Source organism: Cardiocondyla obscurior, linkage group LG06 (assembly GCF_019399895.1).
Source record: "Cardiocondyla obscurior isolate alpha-2009 linkage group LG06, Cobs3.1, whole genome shotgun sequence".
Taxonomy (NCBI): Eukaryota; Metazoa; Arthropoda; class Insecta; order Hymenoptera; family Formicidae; genus Cardiocondyla; species Cardiocondyla obscurior.
In genome coordinates, this window is record NC_091869.1 from 2,193,524 (window position 1) to 2,206,950 (window position 13,427).

A 13,427-nucleotide genomic window follows, 5' to 3' on the forward strand; every position below is an offset into this window, starting at 1 on the left:
TTTTCGGAATTTTCGGCTCGTCTTCGTGGACAGTCGCCATATTTTGCGGATCGAACGAAGGCTTTGACAACGCCATTGTGTGCGCATCACGTTTATTATCCGCTTGCCGCAAGATATCGAGCGGCTTGTATCGTAGAGTTACTTCCCACCGTCAATTCGAAGCTCGACTTTATTGAGTGTGCGAACGAGAGATCGCCGCAGCAGGTAAGATCTAAACAGCTTTCTCACCTGTTCGCCAACGCTACGGAATATTCATACGCTCGTTGTAGAAATTCCGTGCGCGTCATGGCTTCGCCGAATGATTCCGTTCGACAAGCGTCTTTTTAAATTAGTAAAAGCTTGAAACCTGACGAACGCGTCACACTTTATGACACTCGGTAACTCTCCTCGGGTTATCGTTTCTCGTCTCGGAATATTACTGAATGTAAATTGCATTGCTGTTATAATGCACATGATAAAGCAACTGCATTGCAAGTTTTTTTTAATTTTTTTTTTTTTTTACTATTTTTTAAATTTTTAAACGATAATTCTGAATAGTAACAGTTTGGAAAAACAAGTTTTGGATGTTTTAATATTTAAATATTTAATATTTAGTATATATATAATAATTTTATGTTACTTTCAGAAGTGAAATAAATGTACAGACGACATGTACAGCAACAACATTGATCCTTGGGAGCCTGGGTATGGGCCAGAAAGAAGAAGTCATAATTCCGACTACGACTATCGTAGTGATTATGGAAGCAATCGGTCCCCGGAATATTCGGAACACCGTGATGTCGACCATCGTGATAGGGAGCATCGTAGTCCAGATTACAGAAATCATCGTGGAAGAGACAGGGATCGCGAAAGAGATCGTTCGAGGGATAGGAGAGATCGTAGTAGAGACGATCGTGATCGCAGTTATAGGGATCGCGAAGATCGTTATGGGAGACAAAGAGATAGAGACTCTGTAGAAAGAGACCGGGATAGGGATAGAGATAGGGACAGAGACAGAGATCGCTCGAGACGGGACAGGGATCGGGATAGAGATCGGGACCGCAGGGGAAAACGGGATGATCGGGACCGCGATCGTGACGACGATCATAGTCGGGAAAGTTTGGACTTTGAGCACGATCATGGTCGTTCTTATGGCTCGTCCATGGAAGGAATCCACTACAAATCACAATCGCCCAACAACACCATTATGATACGTGGACTTGCTCAACATATTACTGAAAATGACGTAGGTTGTCAGCTTTGTGGGGTGACATTAGTGGCCACTCGTGAGCCAGCATTATCGAATGTGGCATCGCTATTATTATCATGATGTGTGTATCACAGGTGCGGCAAGATATTCTCAACTGCGGTCTCATGCCTAAGGACATCAGGCTGATTCGCAAAAAAGATACAGGTAACTATTACAATATGTTAGAAATTTTCACATCCTCGTAATTATTTTACACATATCAACCCGACTGTTACTACCTGTACTATTATTGTGAATTGTTAGGGCTCGTGCAACAATTAGCTTTTACCAAATTGCATAAATAAAAAAAAAGTTTTATCGTGTGTAAAGTTTTTAGGGCTTCCGTATAAATCATTATTTATTTAAATATTTTAATAATTTTTATCTCGCATCTTTTTTTTTTTTTTATATATATATCGATCGCATATGTCCCAAAAATATTAGTTGATTTATTGATTGTTAATAATATATGACAAAAGGTAAGTTTATAGACGAATGAGAAGGAAATTTTGAAAAAGGACTATAAGCTATTTGTCAAAATAATATAAAATTACTTGAAAAAAATTTTATTAAGTATATGTAACTATTCTTTAATTGGAACACATGTGAGGACATTTTAATAATATACAACTTTTTTTTTTTTTGTTAATCTTGTAAAATGAAGAAAATGCAATAACTATAAATTATTAGAATGATGTCTCTCTTATAAATTTCAAAGTTTGATTGCTACTGTAGATAATTATAATCGATAAACGGTATATAGGCGATATGTGAGCTTAGATTTTAATTACCGGCGTCTTTTGATTCGCAAAAGTCTTAACATCATTCTCCGTTCGCGTGGTCGAAAGGATGGCTAATCTTGGTGTTAGAGAAAAAAAGAGAAATTCCGTTAAATTGCATAGTTATCCCGATCACGAGATATCGGTCAACTGCGGTCTCTCGCACGGAATTCGCTCTACTGAAATTTAGGTAAATGGAAAATGAATGCAAGCAACGAAGCGAAGAGACACTTCGTTTGAAACTCAGTCTGTCAATGGTGCTGTGATTGCCTGCCCTCTCAGAGTAGAGAAACCCAGGCAAAAACGTGGATTAACTCTGGATATGTGTGTATTTGCTCTGTATAGGTGCTTCGCGAGGTTTCGCATTCGTCGAGTTTAACGCGACTCAGGAGGCCGCACGATGGATGGAGATGAAACAGGTAGAAAGAAGTTTGGTCCAGATACCCAAGATGCGTTGTGACACGCGTGCCACCGACTGCCCCGTGGCGGCAAGGCACGGTAACGCAGCCCTCTGGCTCTCCCCGTGGCCACGGCTGTGCACCTATAAAAAGCTATTTCAATCTACCGTATCTAATTATTTATCTAGGAATCCCCACATATTTTGCAGACTTTTCTTTATTCGCTCGCAATATTCGCGCAATATCGACTTAAGTTTCCGATTGACTGAAATTTCCCCGCGTCGCGTGCTTTTATCTCTAAATCATATTAATCCGCGGGCTAACGATCGAGATCGGAAGGAGGGTCATTCCAGTCGTTTATAACATTACATCAATTTAATTTCGCACGACAGTTATTTCAAGTTACGATATTTTTCCTATTCGCGTAATTCGCTTCTCTATTTTATTTACTCTTTGTGTTTTTGCTTCTTCCATGTCGCTTAGTTATTAATGCCAATCACTTGCGAACTTGAAAGTCTCTACAGAGATAATGCACGAAAAAGTTTTTATTTTCTTTTTTTTTATTCGCATATAAAATATTCACATACGCAAGCAAACATCGCGTATCGCTTGCCTATTTCTTTTACAAGGATATTTAAATAGCGATTATTTATTAAATCGCGCATGAACAAATCGGTCTACAAGCGGTGTGGAATGGCCCATATTAACAAGCCCACGAGGCTTTATTCGCTGTTTGTTTGAGACAGAAAGCTATGAAGTAGAAAACTATAATTCAGCCAAGAAGAAAGTTTACGGGATAAACAAGAGGCCTTAGGAAGACGTTGGACGGGATAACACTGAAATTCTCTGTTTCAGGGAGTCCTGATGCTGCAGGATCAATATCGCGCACTTATGCAATACAGTATACCGAAAGAGTGCCATGTGGATAAACCACCAGCGAAAAATACACAGGACTGGCACTGCGTTAAGGTTTGTATTATTAATTTATACTTTAATTTTTCACAGGGTATCACATTCGTCATTAATTAATTATTGCAATTATTTGTTTCCAATACAGTGTGGAGCGCACAATTTTAAACGACGTGAGACTTGCTTCAAATGTTCCGCCTCGCGAGCGGAAAGCGAAGAAGGCGGAGAAGGTAGCGACGAAATTAGCCCGCATCCCACCAACACCGTACTTTTACGAGGATTAGATGTATTAACGACCGAGGATTCGGTTCTGCAAGCGATGAAGAATCTATCGTCATTGCCAATACGCAGTATTCGCATCGGTCGTGACTCTCTTACGAATACGTCCAGAGGAGTGTGCTATTTGGAAATGGGCAATGTAGTAGATGCGATGTATTTGCATACTGCGCTTACAAAACAAGGACTGGTGGTCGATGGCAGGAAGGTGGAGATTACGTATTGTAAACTTCACCAAATTAATAATGCAAATCCATGGAAATCGAACGATACTCAGCCTCAGAGATACACCTTAGACGACGTCGCTCAATTGGCGGAATACAGTGCCAACTTGTATGCCAAAACACCTGCTCAGAAGGCTCATTACCTTCAGTATTACACGCAGTACTATCAAAATCAAATAATGCAGGGATCGGCGATTACATTACCGTCTTTAAATCAAACGGATCGAGTAAACGCAGCCGCGGCGGTAGCGCAGTCCGCTATACAACAATTGCAAGCGTCTAGAAAGCTAGGAAATGATACCGATGATGTGAAAGGACGACCAACCCCCGCGACTCCCTCGAGTACAGCATTAGCTAGCGGAAGAATTCCCGCACACTCCAGCGATGGTAAAGTATACTGTAAGTTTCGTATAGCCCTTTCAATCTATTTTACATACAGTAATTAGAATGTTAAAGTTATCTCGTCTGTATTATTTCCGTAGCTGTACCGGACGTTAGCACTTATCATTATGACGAATCATCGGGCTACTATTATGATCCTAGCACGGGATTATATTATGACCCGAATTCGCAATATTATTATAACAGTCACACTCAACAGTTTCTTTATTGGGACGCCGAATCGTTCTCTTATCAGCCAGCTAAGGTAATTAAATCTTTCAAAAGAATAGTATATTTATTTGTTTCAAGAATTTTTCTTTCATATTTCTCGTTTACAGACTACTGCAAGTACAACACAGGGAGCTACAAACACGATAACAGCGGCAGCAAGTAGTACAGATTCTACGAATGCAATCAGCAATCAAGCTTCAACTTTGTTAGGTGTTAATGCGGCTCAAGAATCGTCAAAAGAAGACGAGAGCAAGAAAAAAGATAGTAAACAGGACAAAGTAAAAGTCGCTAAAAAAATAGCGAAAGATATGGAGCGATGGGCGAAAACTTTAAATCAAAAGAAAGAAAACGCTAAAAGTAACTGGAATTCTGAGTTTGCTGGTATGGATGGCAATCAAGGTGTTGGAAGTGGCGCGGCGGATGCAGGATATGCTATTCTAGAAAAGAAAACTATTGCAAATCCTTATCACGAGGACGAAGATCAAAGCGGTAATGGATTGGTAGCCGCTTATGGTGGTGGTAGTGATACAGAAGAAGAAATAGAAGACGTGCAACAAGAGGAGAAACAACACACGGATTGGAGCAAACTTGCATGCTTACTTTGCAAACGACAGTTCCCAAGCAAAGAAGCATTACTTCGTCATCAACAGTTATCCGAACTTCACAAACAAAATTTGGAAAATTGGTATCAAGTACGCGGCCTGGATCCCAATGATCCACAGCAAAGAAATAATAAATACAGAGATCGCGCTAAGGAAAGAAGAGCTAAATATGGCGAACCTGAACCACCGCAACCGAATAAATTAAAAGAAAAATATTTAAAAACTAGAGTGGAAGAAATGTCGGTATCTTATGAGGAGCCTACACGAGCAGGTATTGGATCCGATAACGTTGGCAATAAATTACTGCAAAAAATGGGTTGGAGCGAAGGAATGGGTTTAGGGAAATCTAATCAGGGTAGAACAAGTATTATTGAAGCCGAAAGGCGTGTCCCTACGGCTGGTTTAGGAGCCAAGTCTTCATCATATAGCGCATTACCAGGCGATACATATAAGGACTGCGTGAAAAAAATGATGTACGCGCGATACCAAGAACTGTCTGACACATAATACGTAGGATATGAATTAATATAGGTTTTATATATACATACAAGTTCTTGTACTCCATTTTCCATAGACACATTACACGTTCGTACTGTTATCTTCGAATAATCTAATAGTAATTTACAGGTAATTGCACAGTGATAGACAATTCTTTGGGACTTGCAAACGCCATGCGAGACACATTTTATACATCCTCGTGCAAAGTCTTGTTCTCATATTCTTCGATGTGATTGGTCTATACATACTAAAGTTTTTTTTTTTTTTTTGGTAACATATACCAAAATACAATACATCAAAAATGTATGCACATATATGCGTCATTCTATTTACATAACATTAATGTTATTAACAAAAACAAATCTTAAATTATACTTCTGATTTTTTCGCGGAGAAATTATCCACACAGAAACACTCTGTTAAGAAATCAGGTTGTTAATATCATTGTGCAATGCAATAATATTTGTCTACAAATAAGTTGTGCATAATTGAATAGTAATAGAAAATTTTTAGCAAACAATTAAAATCTTGTTAAAAATTTTCTTTGAATTGTATACGGCAAATTATATTCGCTCATTCTAAAATGTGTGAAAACATTTAATAATTTCACAAATTACGTACAGTATTAACAATAAAAATTATTACAAATATTATCACATTATGCAGAATTATTTGTAGTATTTTTTCGGAAAAACCAACAAGTGCTCTATGTCGAGAATATCACAAAGTATCATTGATAGTCAGTTGCATGACGTTTTTGTTAAAAGGGTATGTGATCTGTTTTTTATACCATTCAATATGTTTGTTTTCGCATATTGGCGTATCTTATATTTATTATGTTATCAAAGTTTAGAGAATTTCCTATTCAATCGATCTAATATAATTAAACTAGATATTAAAGATATTTAAGCATTTTGTTTATTTTCGTACACACACACATATATATACATTTATTTTTCTTTTTTATACGGTTTGTCATATTTTGGAGGTAATGCATTAACATTTATCACTGCATACATTTGTAACATCACTCATATACTTTGTTCTTATTTTTTTTTCAAGTCATTGTGCAAGATTTATGTATTATTAAATAATAAATCAAGAAAAATTAATAAAGATGTACATGTAATATTATTCTTTACAGGTGAATACATACGATTTTTTGCGATAGCTGAAATGTTGTAAATTGATTTGTTCTATTTGACTAGATTTTTATTTTAAATGTAATGAGCTGACATCAAGTATAAGACTGAGTAATGTCAAAGAATCTTTAATTCAGTCACATTTAAACATTTATGTAACATAAATTTTATAACAAAAAGATTTAACATCTGAAAGTAGGAACACAGTCGTGAAGTCACCAGTATGAAGAGTATTAAGATCAGTATTGACTCGTCCAAAAAGACCAGAAATTCTTTGGATACAAGGTAAGCATTAATTACTTAAAATGTTTTATGTATATTCAAGATAAAGTTGTACCATCAAATAGCTGCAACTCTTTTACACGTAAATATCACAGAAACGATAAAATTAAATATAATGACGATTAAATATTAAATTTTTCATTGAATATTAAGTTTTCTTGAACTGTCATTGTTCTTTCTTATTTTAATAAAACAAAATAAGAAAGTGTCTACTTACAGTCTTTAACTCTTATAATAACAACTATGTAGTATTACATAATACTATATGGTTGCGTTTATTACGCTTGCTTTTACTTTTTCAGCGTTATTTTATCTTTGTTGTTGCATTATAAAAACAAGAAAGATAAACTAATGCTCACACCGTGAAAGCAAACGTGACGAACGTAGTCTTTATATTTTTGTACAACCCGTTGATTATTATTACTGTCCTCGTTAATATACTGCCGAAAAACATTGTTAAGTTCACTAACAAATTTGTTGCAAGCTTAATTGTACACACTTTTAACACACAAAAATTGAATATTGTTTTAATCGTTAAAAAAATATCTTTGCAAGATTTAATCCATAGTGCTCTATCACAGCATGCTAAAACAATTATATTTATTCGTTGGTTCTATAATTTTAGATAAAATTGTTCTTACACTTTGTGTAAGATAAATTTTTTTCATTTTTCTAGAAAATATTTAATTTACTACACTCTAACTTATATAATTAGCATTAATTTAAAAGAAAACAAGATGCAAGTGCTAATATTTTATAAAAAATGTATAAATTAGACGTCAGCTAAAATCCAAGAATATAACGGTCGCAGTTGATGATTTAGTACCTTGTATTCCAAATTACTAATACCATCGGTATCATATCTCCGAGCACCATTTTCTAAATTTGCAAATCTTGTAGTGCTGGGAGATTCTTTTTTATGTGTTAGCATATAGTACTGTGCCACATTAGGTCCAAAACGGGTAATCTATGGAATAAAAAAAAAAATTATTTAAACAATTAATAAGTAGGTTTATTTATATTTATGTTATATTGTATCAAACCTGAAAGCCCCTAGACTGTAAACGACTGTAGAAATCATCATCTTCTCCACCCCAGCCATAGAAAACATTTGAAAATCCATTAACTCTTTCAAATTGTTTCCTTGTCAATGCTATTGCGCCTCCAAACAAGCCGGTGTAAGGTAAATTATATCGAAAAGTATTTACACTGGAACTCATGTGCCTCGGCATTTTGGTGCATGCATAAATATTGTTAAGATTCTGAGGTATCAAGTCTATATCTTGGAAAATAAAACAGTGAAAATCGTTGATCTTGGTCGCCTCTGCATAGCCTACGTTAAAGAGTTTGGCGCGATTGAACTCGCGCATTGGGCTCTGCTCGATCACGAATATCCGATAATCCAAGTTCTGCGATTGTAGAAACGGATGTATGTAATTCATAAAAATGCCGAGCTGACTTTGCCGGTTCCGATAGGGCAGTATAATGGCTACGTTAAACAGAGGATGGCAATTAAGAGGCTTCCACTGGCCACCTGGTAGAATCTTTAATCGACGTGCCATCGTCATCGGACGTTCCCTCGGATGCTCTTCCGGATATGATAAATGGGAAGATCTACTGCCGATGGAGATCGTACAGGAGTTGTCCCTCGGCGGGTACGACATCTCCATCTCGTCGTAAATGTTTTCAGTCTTGATAAATGTATAATGTGATGCGAATCGCGCCGGATGAAGGCAATAGCACAACAAGACAGTCATCGTCACGGTGTAAGACAAGCCACGCACATGATTCAAGAAAAGTATTTTTAAAATGCTCACCAAGTTCTTCATCTTGCTAACCTATACGCACGACCACCAATAAACATACCAGTCAGAAGACGGTTTTCAGGTAAATCGCGTCAAATCACGCACGTGCTTTACAATTTTTGCCCTGTTTTGCCCTGGCATTTTCGTGCTTTACATCAACCAGATCATGAAGCTGTTAAAAGTATATTTGCATTTTTTTTCTTTCGACAAACTCGGAACCACTTGAAACTTAACTGATTGTTGTAAACGTGGAGCATCGAGCAAGCTGACCCCGCTGATCACCAGGAGTGCCAGAACTGCCAGGTTGACCTAACACACATTATATCTAACCTTACGCATGCGCGAATAATCGAACGAGTATTTTATAAGACGTTTATAACGCGAATAATCGGACGACACGAACAAGATTCACAATTATAAATAAAAGTTAGTTGCATATTTAATGATATATTACATAATTAACACTGCTTGTTGATTGCAGAGAAAAGCAATGTCCAAGGGTGACGCAATAAATCTGGAAATATTAAAGAAAAGGAAAAGTACACATGGGTATAATATTTATTAGTTAACATTTTATTTAAATCTCTGTTAATTGTTAACTTTGTTAATATAGCAGGTTTTATGTAATTATAGTAGTAATTCGAAATGCTGATGAAACACAACGATTAAACAGGCTTAGATAAATAAATTAATCTTTACCGATAAAATTTGTTTTGTACGATAATCATTTTTATGTTATAGACATTGAATTTGTCAATGTACTAAGACAGCACGCGGCACATTGTTCGGTTTAATTGTTGTACATTTTGATACATTCAGCTGATGAAAAACATTCAACATGTCTTGTACAAATTTATCCATCATTGTCCGAGTGTGTTTCGGCGTTGGTGCTAATCTTAATTTTTCTTCACCTTTTCGAACAGTTGGATAATTTATAGCTTGCACATAATGTCCTTTGTCTCTTAATAAATAGTCCGCTATCTGACTACACACCAGTGGATCTCCTATCTAAAGAACAAGTATAAAATTTTATGTTAATATATTAATAACAATTACTTAATTATATTGGTTATAATAATTGCTTGTAATTGCAGCTAACCTTTATTGGAATGATATGAGAAGGTGATGGCTCTAATGGAAGACCAGCGGCAGTAAGAATAGACTTCATATAGGCCACATTTTTCTGGTGATTCGCCCTCAGTGACCTGCCTTCGTCCGATGCCAAAATCTCAACGGATGTCAAGGCTCCATACAGCACAGTGGGCGGCAGCGAAGTAGTAAAAATAAAGCCAGCTGCATAACTTCTTATCATATCTATTAGCTTCGCGGTACCAACAACATAGCCACCGACGTTACCGAAAGCCTTCCCCATGGTGCCGGATATAATATCCATTTTATGTAGCACCCAATCTCTCTCTCCGATCCCGGCACCAGAGAATCCATACAAACCTACAGCATGGACTTCATCGACAAATGTTATAGCACCGTACTTATGCGCGACGTCGCATAATTCCTCCAACGGACAAATATCACCGGTCATAGAATGCACAGTTTCGAACGCTACAATCTTTGGCACATTTTTGTCTACCTTTGACAGGAGCTCCTCTAAATGCCCTACATCGTTATGCCGGAATATATGCTTTGGCACGCCGCTATTTCTTATTCCTTGTATCATAGAGGCGTGATTTCCGGCATCAGAGAATACATGACAACCTGGCAAAATTCTCGCTAGTGTGAACAAGGTGGAATCATTAGCGACGAAGCAGGAAGTGAAAAGCAAACCGGCCTCTTTCTGATGCAGTAATGCTAATCGTTTCTCTAACATCTCATGACCCATCGAATTCCCCGAGATGTTCCTTGTGCCTCCAGCGCCAGCGCCGAACTTATCTAACGCTTCCCGGACCGCGTTAATTACCGCGGGATGACGTGACATTCCTAGGTAATCGTTAGAACACCATACAGTTATTGGTTTCTCACCCCATGAGTATTCCATGGCGATTGGAAAGTTTTCAGCCAAACGGTTCACCTTCTTAAATACCCGATACGAATAATCCTCCTTTTTTTTCATTATTTGCTCATGGAAATATTCCTCATAAGGAAACTGTGCTTCTTCTTTCTGTTCTGTAGCACCTAAACTGATAACATCTTCTTCCATTGCCGGACTGGCTTTCTTTACAGCATCCCGTTCTCTAGACAAGAAGGGACATTGGTTTTGTATCGGCTCGAGATTCTGTTGAGATTCAGGCTCTTCTGACTCCGCCATTGTACTAAACAATTTTGAAAGCACAGGACAATACTGCCGATAATTCATTATCAGCGATGATCCATAATTCCGAACATAGTTCGCAGATAAACGGGTCAAGAAAGGGCACGGCATTGTTCTCAGAAAACCTAAAAACGCGTTGATTTATACATGTAATAATATTACATCACAAGGTACTGTATTCATATATTTGTAATATATATTTTTATTTTAATTTTTCATTATTATAAATTTATATATAATAGATTAAACTGCTAAAATAAAAAATAATCAACAAAATATGTTTTAAAAATACTAATGAATATTTTATGTACCAAAAATAGATTAAAGAATTAATGGTTGAAAGAAATCGACGCTAGCATGACAGTGTACAATCTGGACGTTATCTTAATCGAGTAATCGAACGTCCAATCTCCTGGGAATTGCATAATCTGTGAGGATGCGAAAAAATGAGCAGAGGGAGAGGAAGGAATGACATTAGATAACAAACTGTCAATTTTAACTCCGTGCCAAGTTTCTGAGAAAAAGGTAAGGGAAAGGAAATAGAAATCGCAGTCACATCTCGGCAGACACGTGTCGTGAGAAAAGGAGAAAGTGACAGTGACGTTGCACACCTGTTTGTATCTTTAGATGGTGGATATTACCTTTTGTAGCGTTAACGGCACGACGAGTGCTAACACCGCGTCGGACGTACTGTCGGATCAGCTGAAAGCGGAAAAGTAATGCTGAGAATGAAAATCGCCTCGCTGCAGACCAGATAAATTATGATGAAAAGTCCGAACGAGGAAAATCTGACTACGCGAAAGAATTAAAGCTTCCTGTGACCATACGAATCGGCAGCAAGCCTACTACTGACGAGAGTGACGAAAGTAACGAGTGAGTCCCACTCATGATTTTCATGAACTCTATACGATGGCGTAGATGGCGACGGCGCATTGTCGTATACTAACATTTACGAAAACGTCGTATCAAACCTGGAAGAAAGATTCAGCTGCGAAAGTGCGAGCCCTCATTTCGGAGATGTTTCGTAAAATAATTAAATGAAAAAATAAAGGTAAATCTATTCGCTTACGTTTCGTAACGACTTTACAATTCACACTCGCGTTTTCGGCATGATCGACATAAATCGTGACGTAAATTAAATAACATAAAGAATTAAAATAAATTATTATTATACAATTGCGGCCAGTGATAAATGAAATTATTGGTACGTTATTTAATTACATCTAAATAATTTTTTTTGTTGATAGTGTATAAAAACAGAAAAAAGGAATTATAATATTTTTAATATCTTTCTTGACACTAAAGTTTTTTAATTATCGCTTCGAAATTTATGCAATTGGTTCATCAATTTCATTGCCGTATTAATTAATGTTGCGCGATACTGTGCGCGAATTTGAAATTAACAAGACACGCGGACGTTGAATAAAAATCCAATGTCACAGGTGGTTATTAATATCAAGTTAACGCGATGGTGCATTACTAGAATGCATGAAGATAGTCAAAGGCTTTTATCAAATTCTTTTTAACGTCGAGTACACTTAATTTATATTACAAATAATTAGAACTGTGATTAATTAAAACGTCTGTGAATTATTTCTTTTTAACTATGCGACTCTTGTTATTCAATATTTCGTATTTAATTTTTTAATTGTCACTTTTTTAATTTTCCGCATATCTTTACAAAATAAAACAGCACAATATTACAATACCACTGGTAATATAAATTATTAAAAACTTACAATAGTTTTTAATTATTCTTGACAATTGAATGAACATGCAACTTTACTCAAAATTATTTACATAATTTATTCCAATGACGATACATTCATAATCGTTCACATTGACATAGAGAGCGCATCGTAAGCTTCGCATAAATAACATTTTGTTAGCGTGAAAAGTTCCGAAAAAATGTATTTTTTTTAGATTAATTTAGCCGACAATTGTCAAAATTTATTGCATTAAGAGAATTTTTCAACTACACGCCGTTTCCATAATTGTTTTCCTATATTTCTCTTATATTGAATAAATTAATAATGATAATTTTGAGAGTCGTCATTAAAGTTTAAATCGATGCTGACGTAAGTTTCGTTAAATGATAATGATGTGCTACCAAAATTTGAAATTTAAATTGATCTTACATCACTCACCATGCTCATTGGTGGATGGAAGGTATAGATTCTCAAATAAAATAAAAATTGGTGATGTATCTTTTTTCAATTTTTCTTCAAACTAATCTCTTTTGTATTTTTCAGATAATGGTCGTTGGTTTGAATCGTATTAATATGATACCCACGTCAAATAAGAGAACCGAATGCGTGCACAATTTGCAATTGGCTTCTTCGACGCGACTGAAGTTTTACGAAACAAGCGAGCAGTTTTCCGAACAGTTCGAAGCTTTACAAGCGA

At 36.3% G+C, this 13,427-nt stretch overlaps 3 protein-coding genes across 3 annotated transcripts; 1 reads left to right on the forward strand and 2 right to left on the reverse strand.

The window, feature by feature from the left end:
• The first annotated feature begins 13 nt into the window (after positions 1–13).
• Positions 14–6,642, forward strand: LOC139103716 (RNA-binding protein 5). The gene is made up of 8 exons (XM_070658669.1): positions 14–204; positions 626–1,225; positions 1,324–1,393; positions 2,353–2,426; positions 3,261–3,374; positions 3,463–4,213; positions 4,297–4,460; positions 4,534–6,642. Exons 2-8 carry the CDS (start codon positions 650–652, stop codon positions 5,533–5,535), a joined length of 2,751 nt encoding a protein of 916 aa, XP_070514770.1. The 5' UTR covers positions 14–204; positions 626–649; the 3' UTR covers positions 5,536–6,642.
• Positions 6,422–9,056, reverse strand: LOC139103726 (beta-1,4-N-acetylgalactosaminyltransferase bre-4). The gene is made up of 2 exons (XM_070658690.1): positions 7,994–9,056; positions 6,422–7,917 (listed from the first exon to the last, which is right to left on the reverse strand). The coding sequence occupies exons 1-2, from the start codon at positions 8,777–8,779 to the stop codon at positions 7,723–7,725; spliced, it is 981 nt and encodes a 326-aa protein (XP_070514791.1). The 5' UTR covers positions 8,780–9,056; the 3' UTR covers positions 6,422–7,722.
• Positions 9,057–9,307: 251 nt separating this feature from the next.
• On the reverse strand, positions 9,308–13,311 carry Alas (5-aminolevulinate synthase). Its single transcript, XM_070658678.1, has 4 exons — positions 13,169–13,311; positions 11,663–11,723; positions 9,855–11,146; positions 9,308–9,763 (listed from the first exon to the last, which is right to left on the reverse strand). Exons 1-4 carry the CDS (start codon positions 13,175–13,177, stop codon positions 9,509–9,511), a joined length of 1,617 nt encoding a protein of 538 aa, XP_070514779.1. The 5' UTR covers positions 13,178–13,311; the 3' UTR covers positions 9,308–9,508.
• Between the last annotated feature and the right edge of the window lie 116 nt (positions 13,312–13,427).

Bases quoted from the DNA above. Each gene is read 5' to 3' on its own strand.
- LOC139103716 (XM_070658669.1), top strand. From the start codon at position 650: ATGTACAGCAACAACATTGATCCTTGGGAGCCTGGGTATGGGCCAGAA. The intron at 2,427-3,260 runs GTAGAAAGAAGT...TCTCTGTTTCAG, and splicing joins GATGGATGGAGATGAAACAG to GGAGTCCTGATGCTGCAGGA. The intron at 4,461-4,533 runs GTAATTAAATCT...TCTCGTTTACAG, and splicing joins TCTCTTATCAGCCAGCTAAG to ACTACTGCAAGTACAACACA.
- LOC139103726 (XM_070658690.1), bottom strand. From the start codon at position 8,779: ATGAAGAACTTGGTGAGCATTTTAAAAATACTTTTCTTGAATCATGTG. The intron at 7,918-7,993 runs GTTTGATACAAT...TTTATTCCATAG, and splicing joins TACAGTCTAGGGGCTTTCAG to ATTACCCGTTTTGGACCTAA.
- Alas (XM_070658678.1), bottom strand. The intron at 11,147-11,662 runs GTAATATCCACC...ACGCGTTTTTAG, and splicing joins TGCCGTTAACGCTACAAAAG to GTTTTCTGAGAACAATGCCG. The intron at 9,764-9,854 runs GTTAGCTGCAAT...CTTGTTCTTTAG, and splicing joins CTCATATCATTCCAATAAAG to ATAGGAGATCCACTGGTGTG.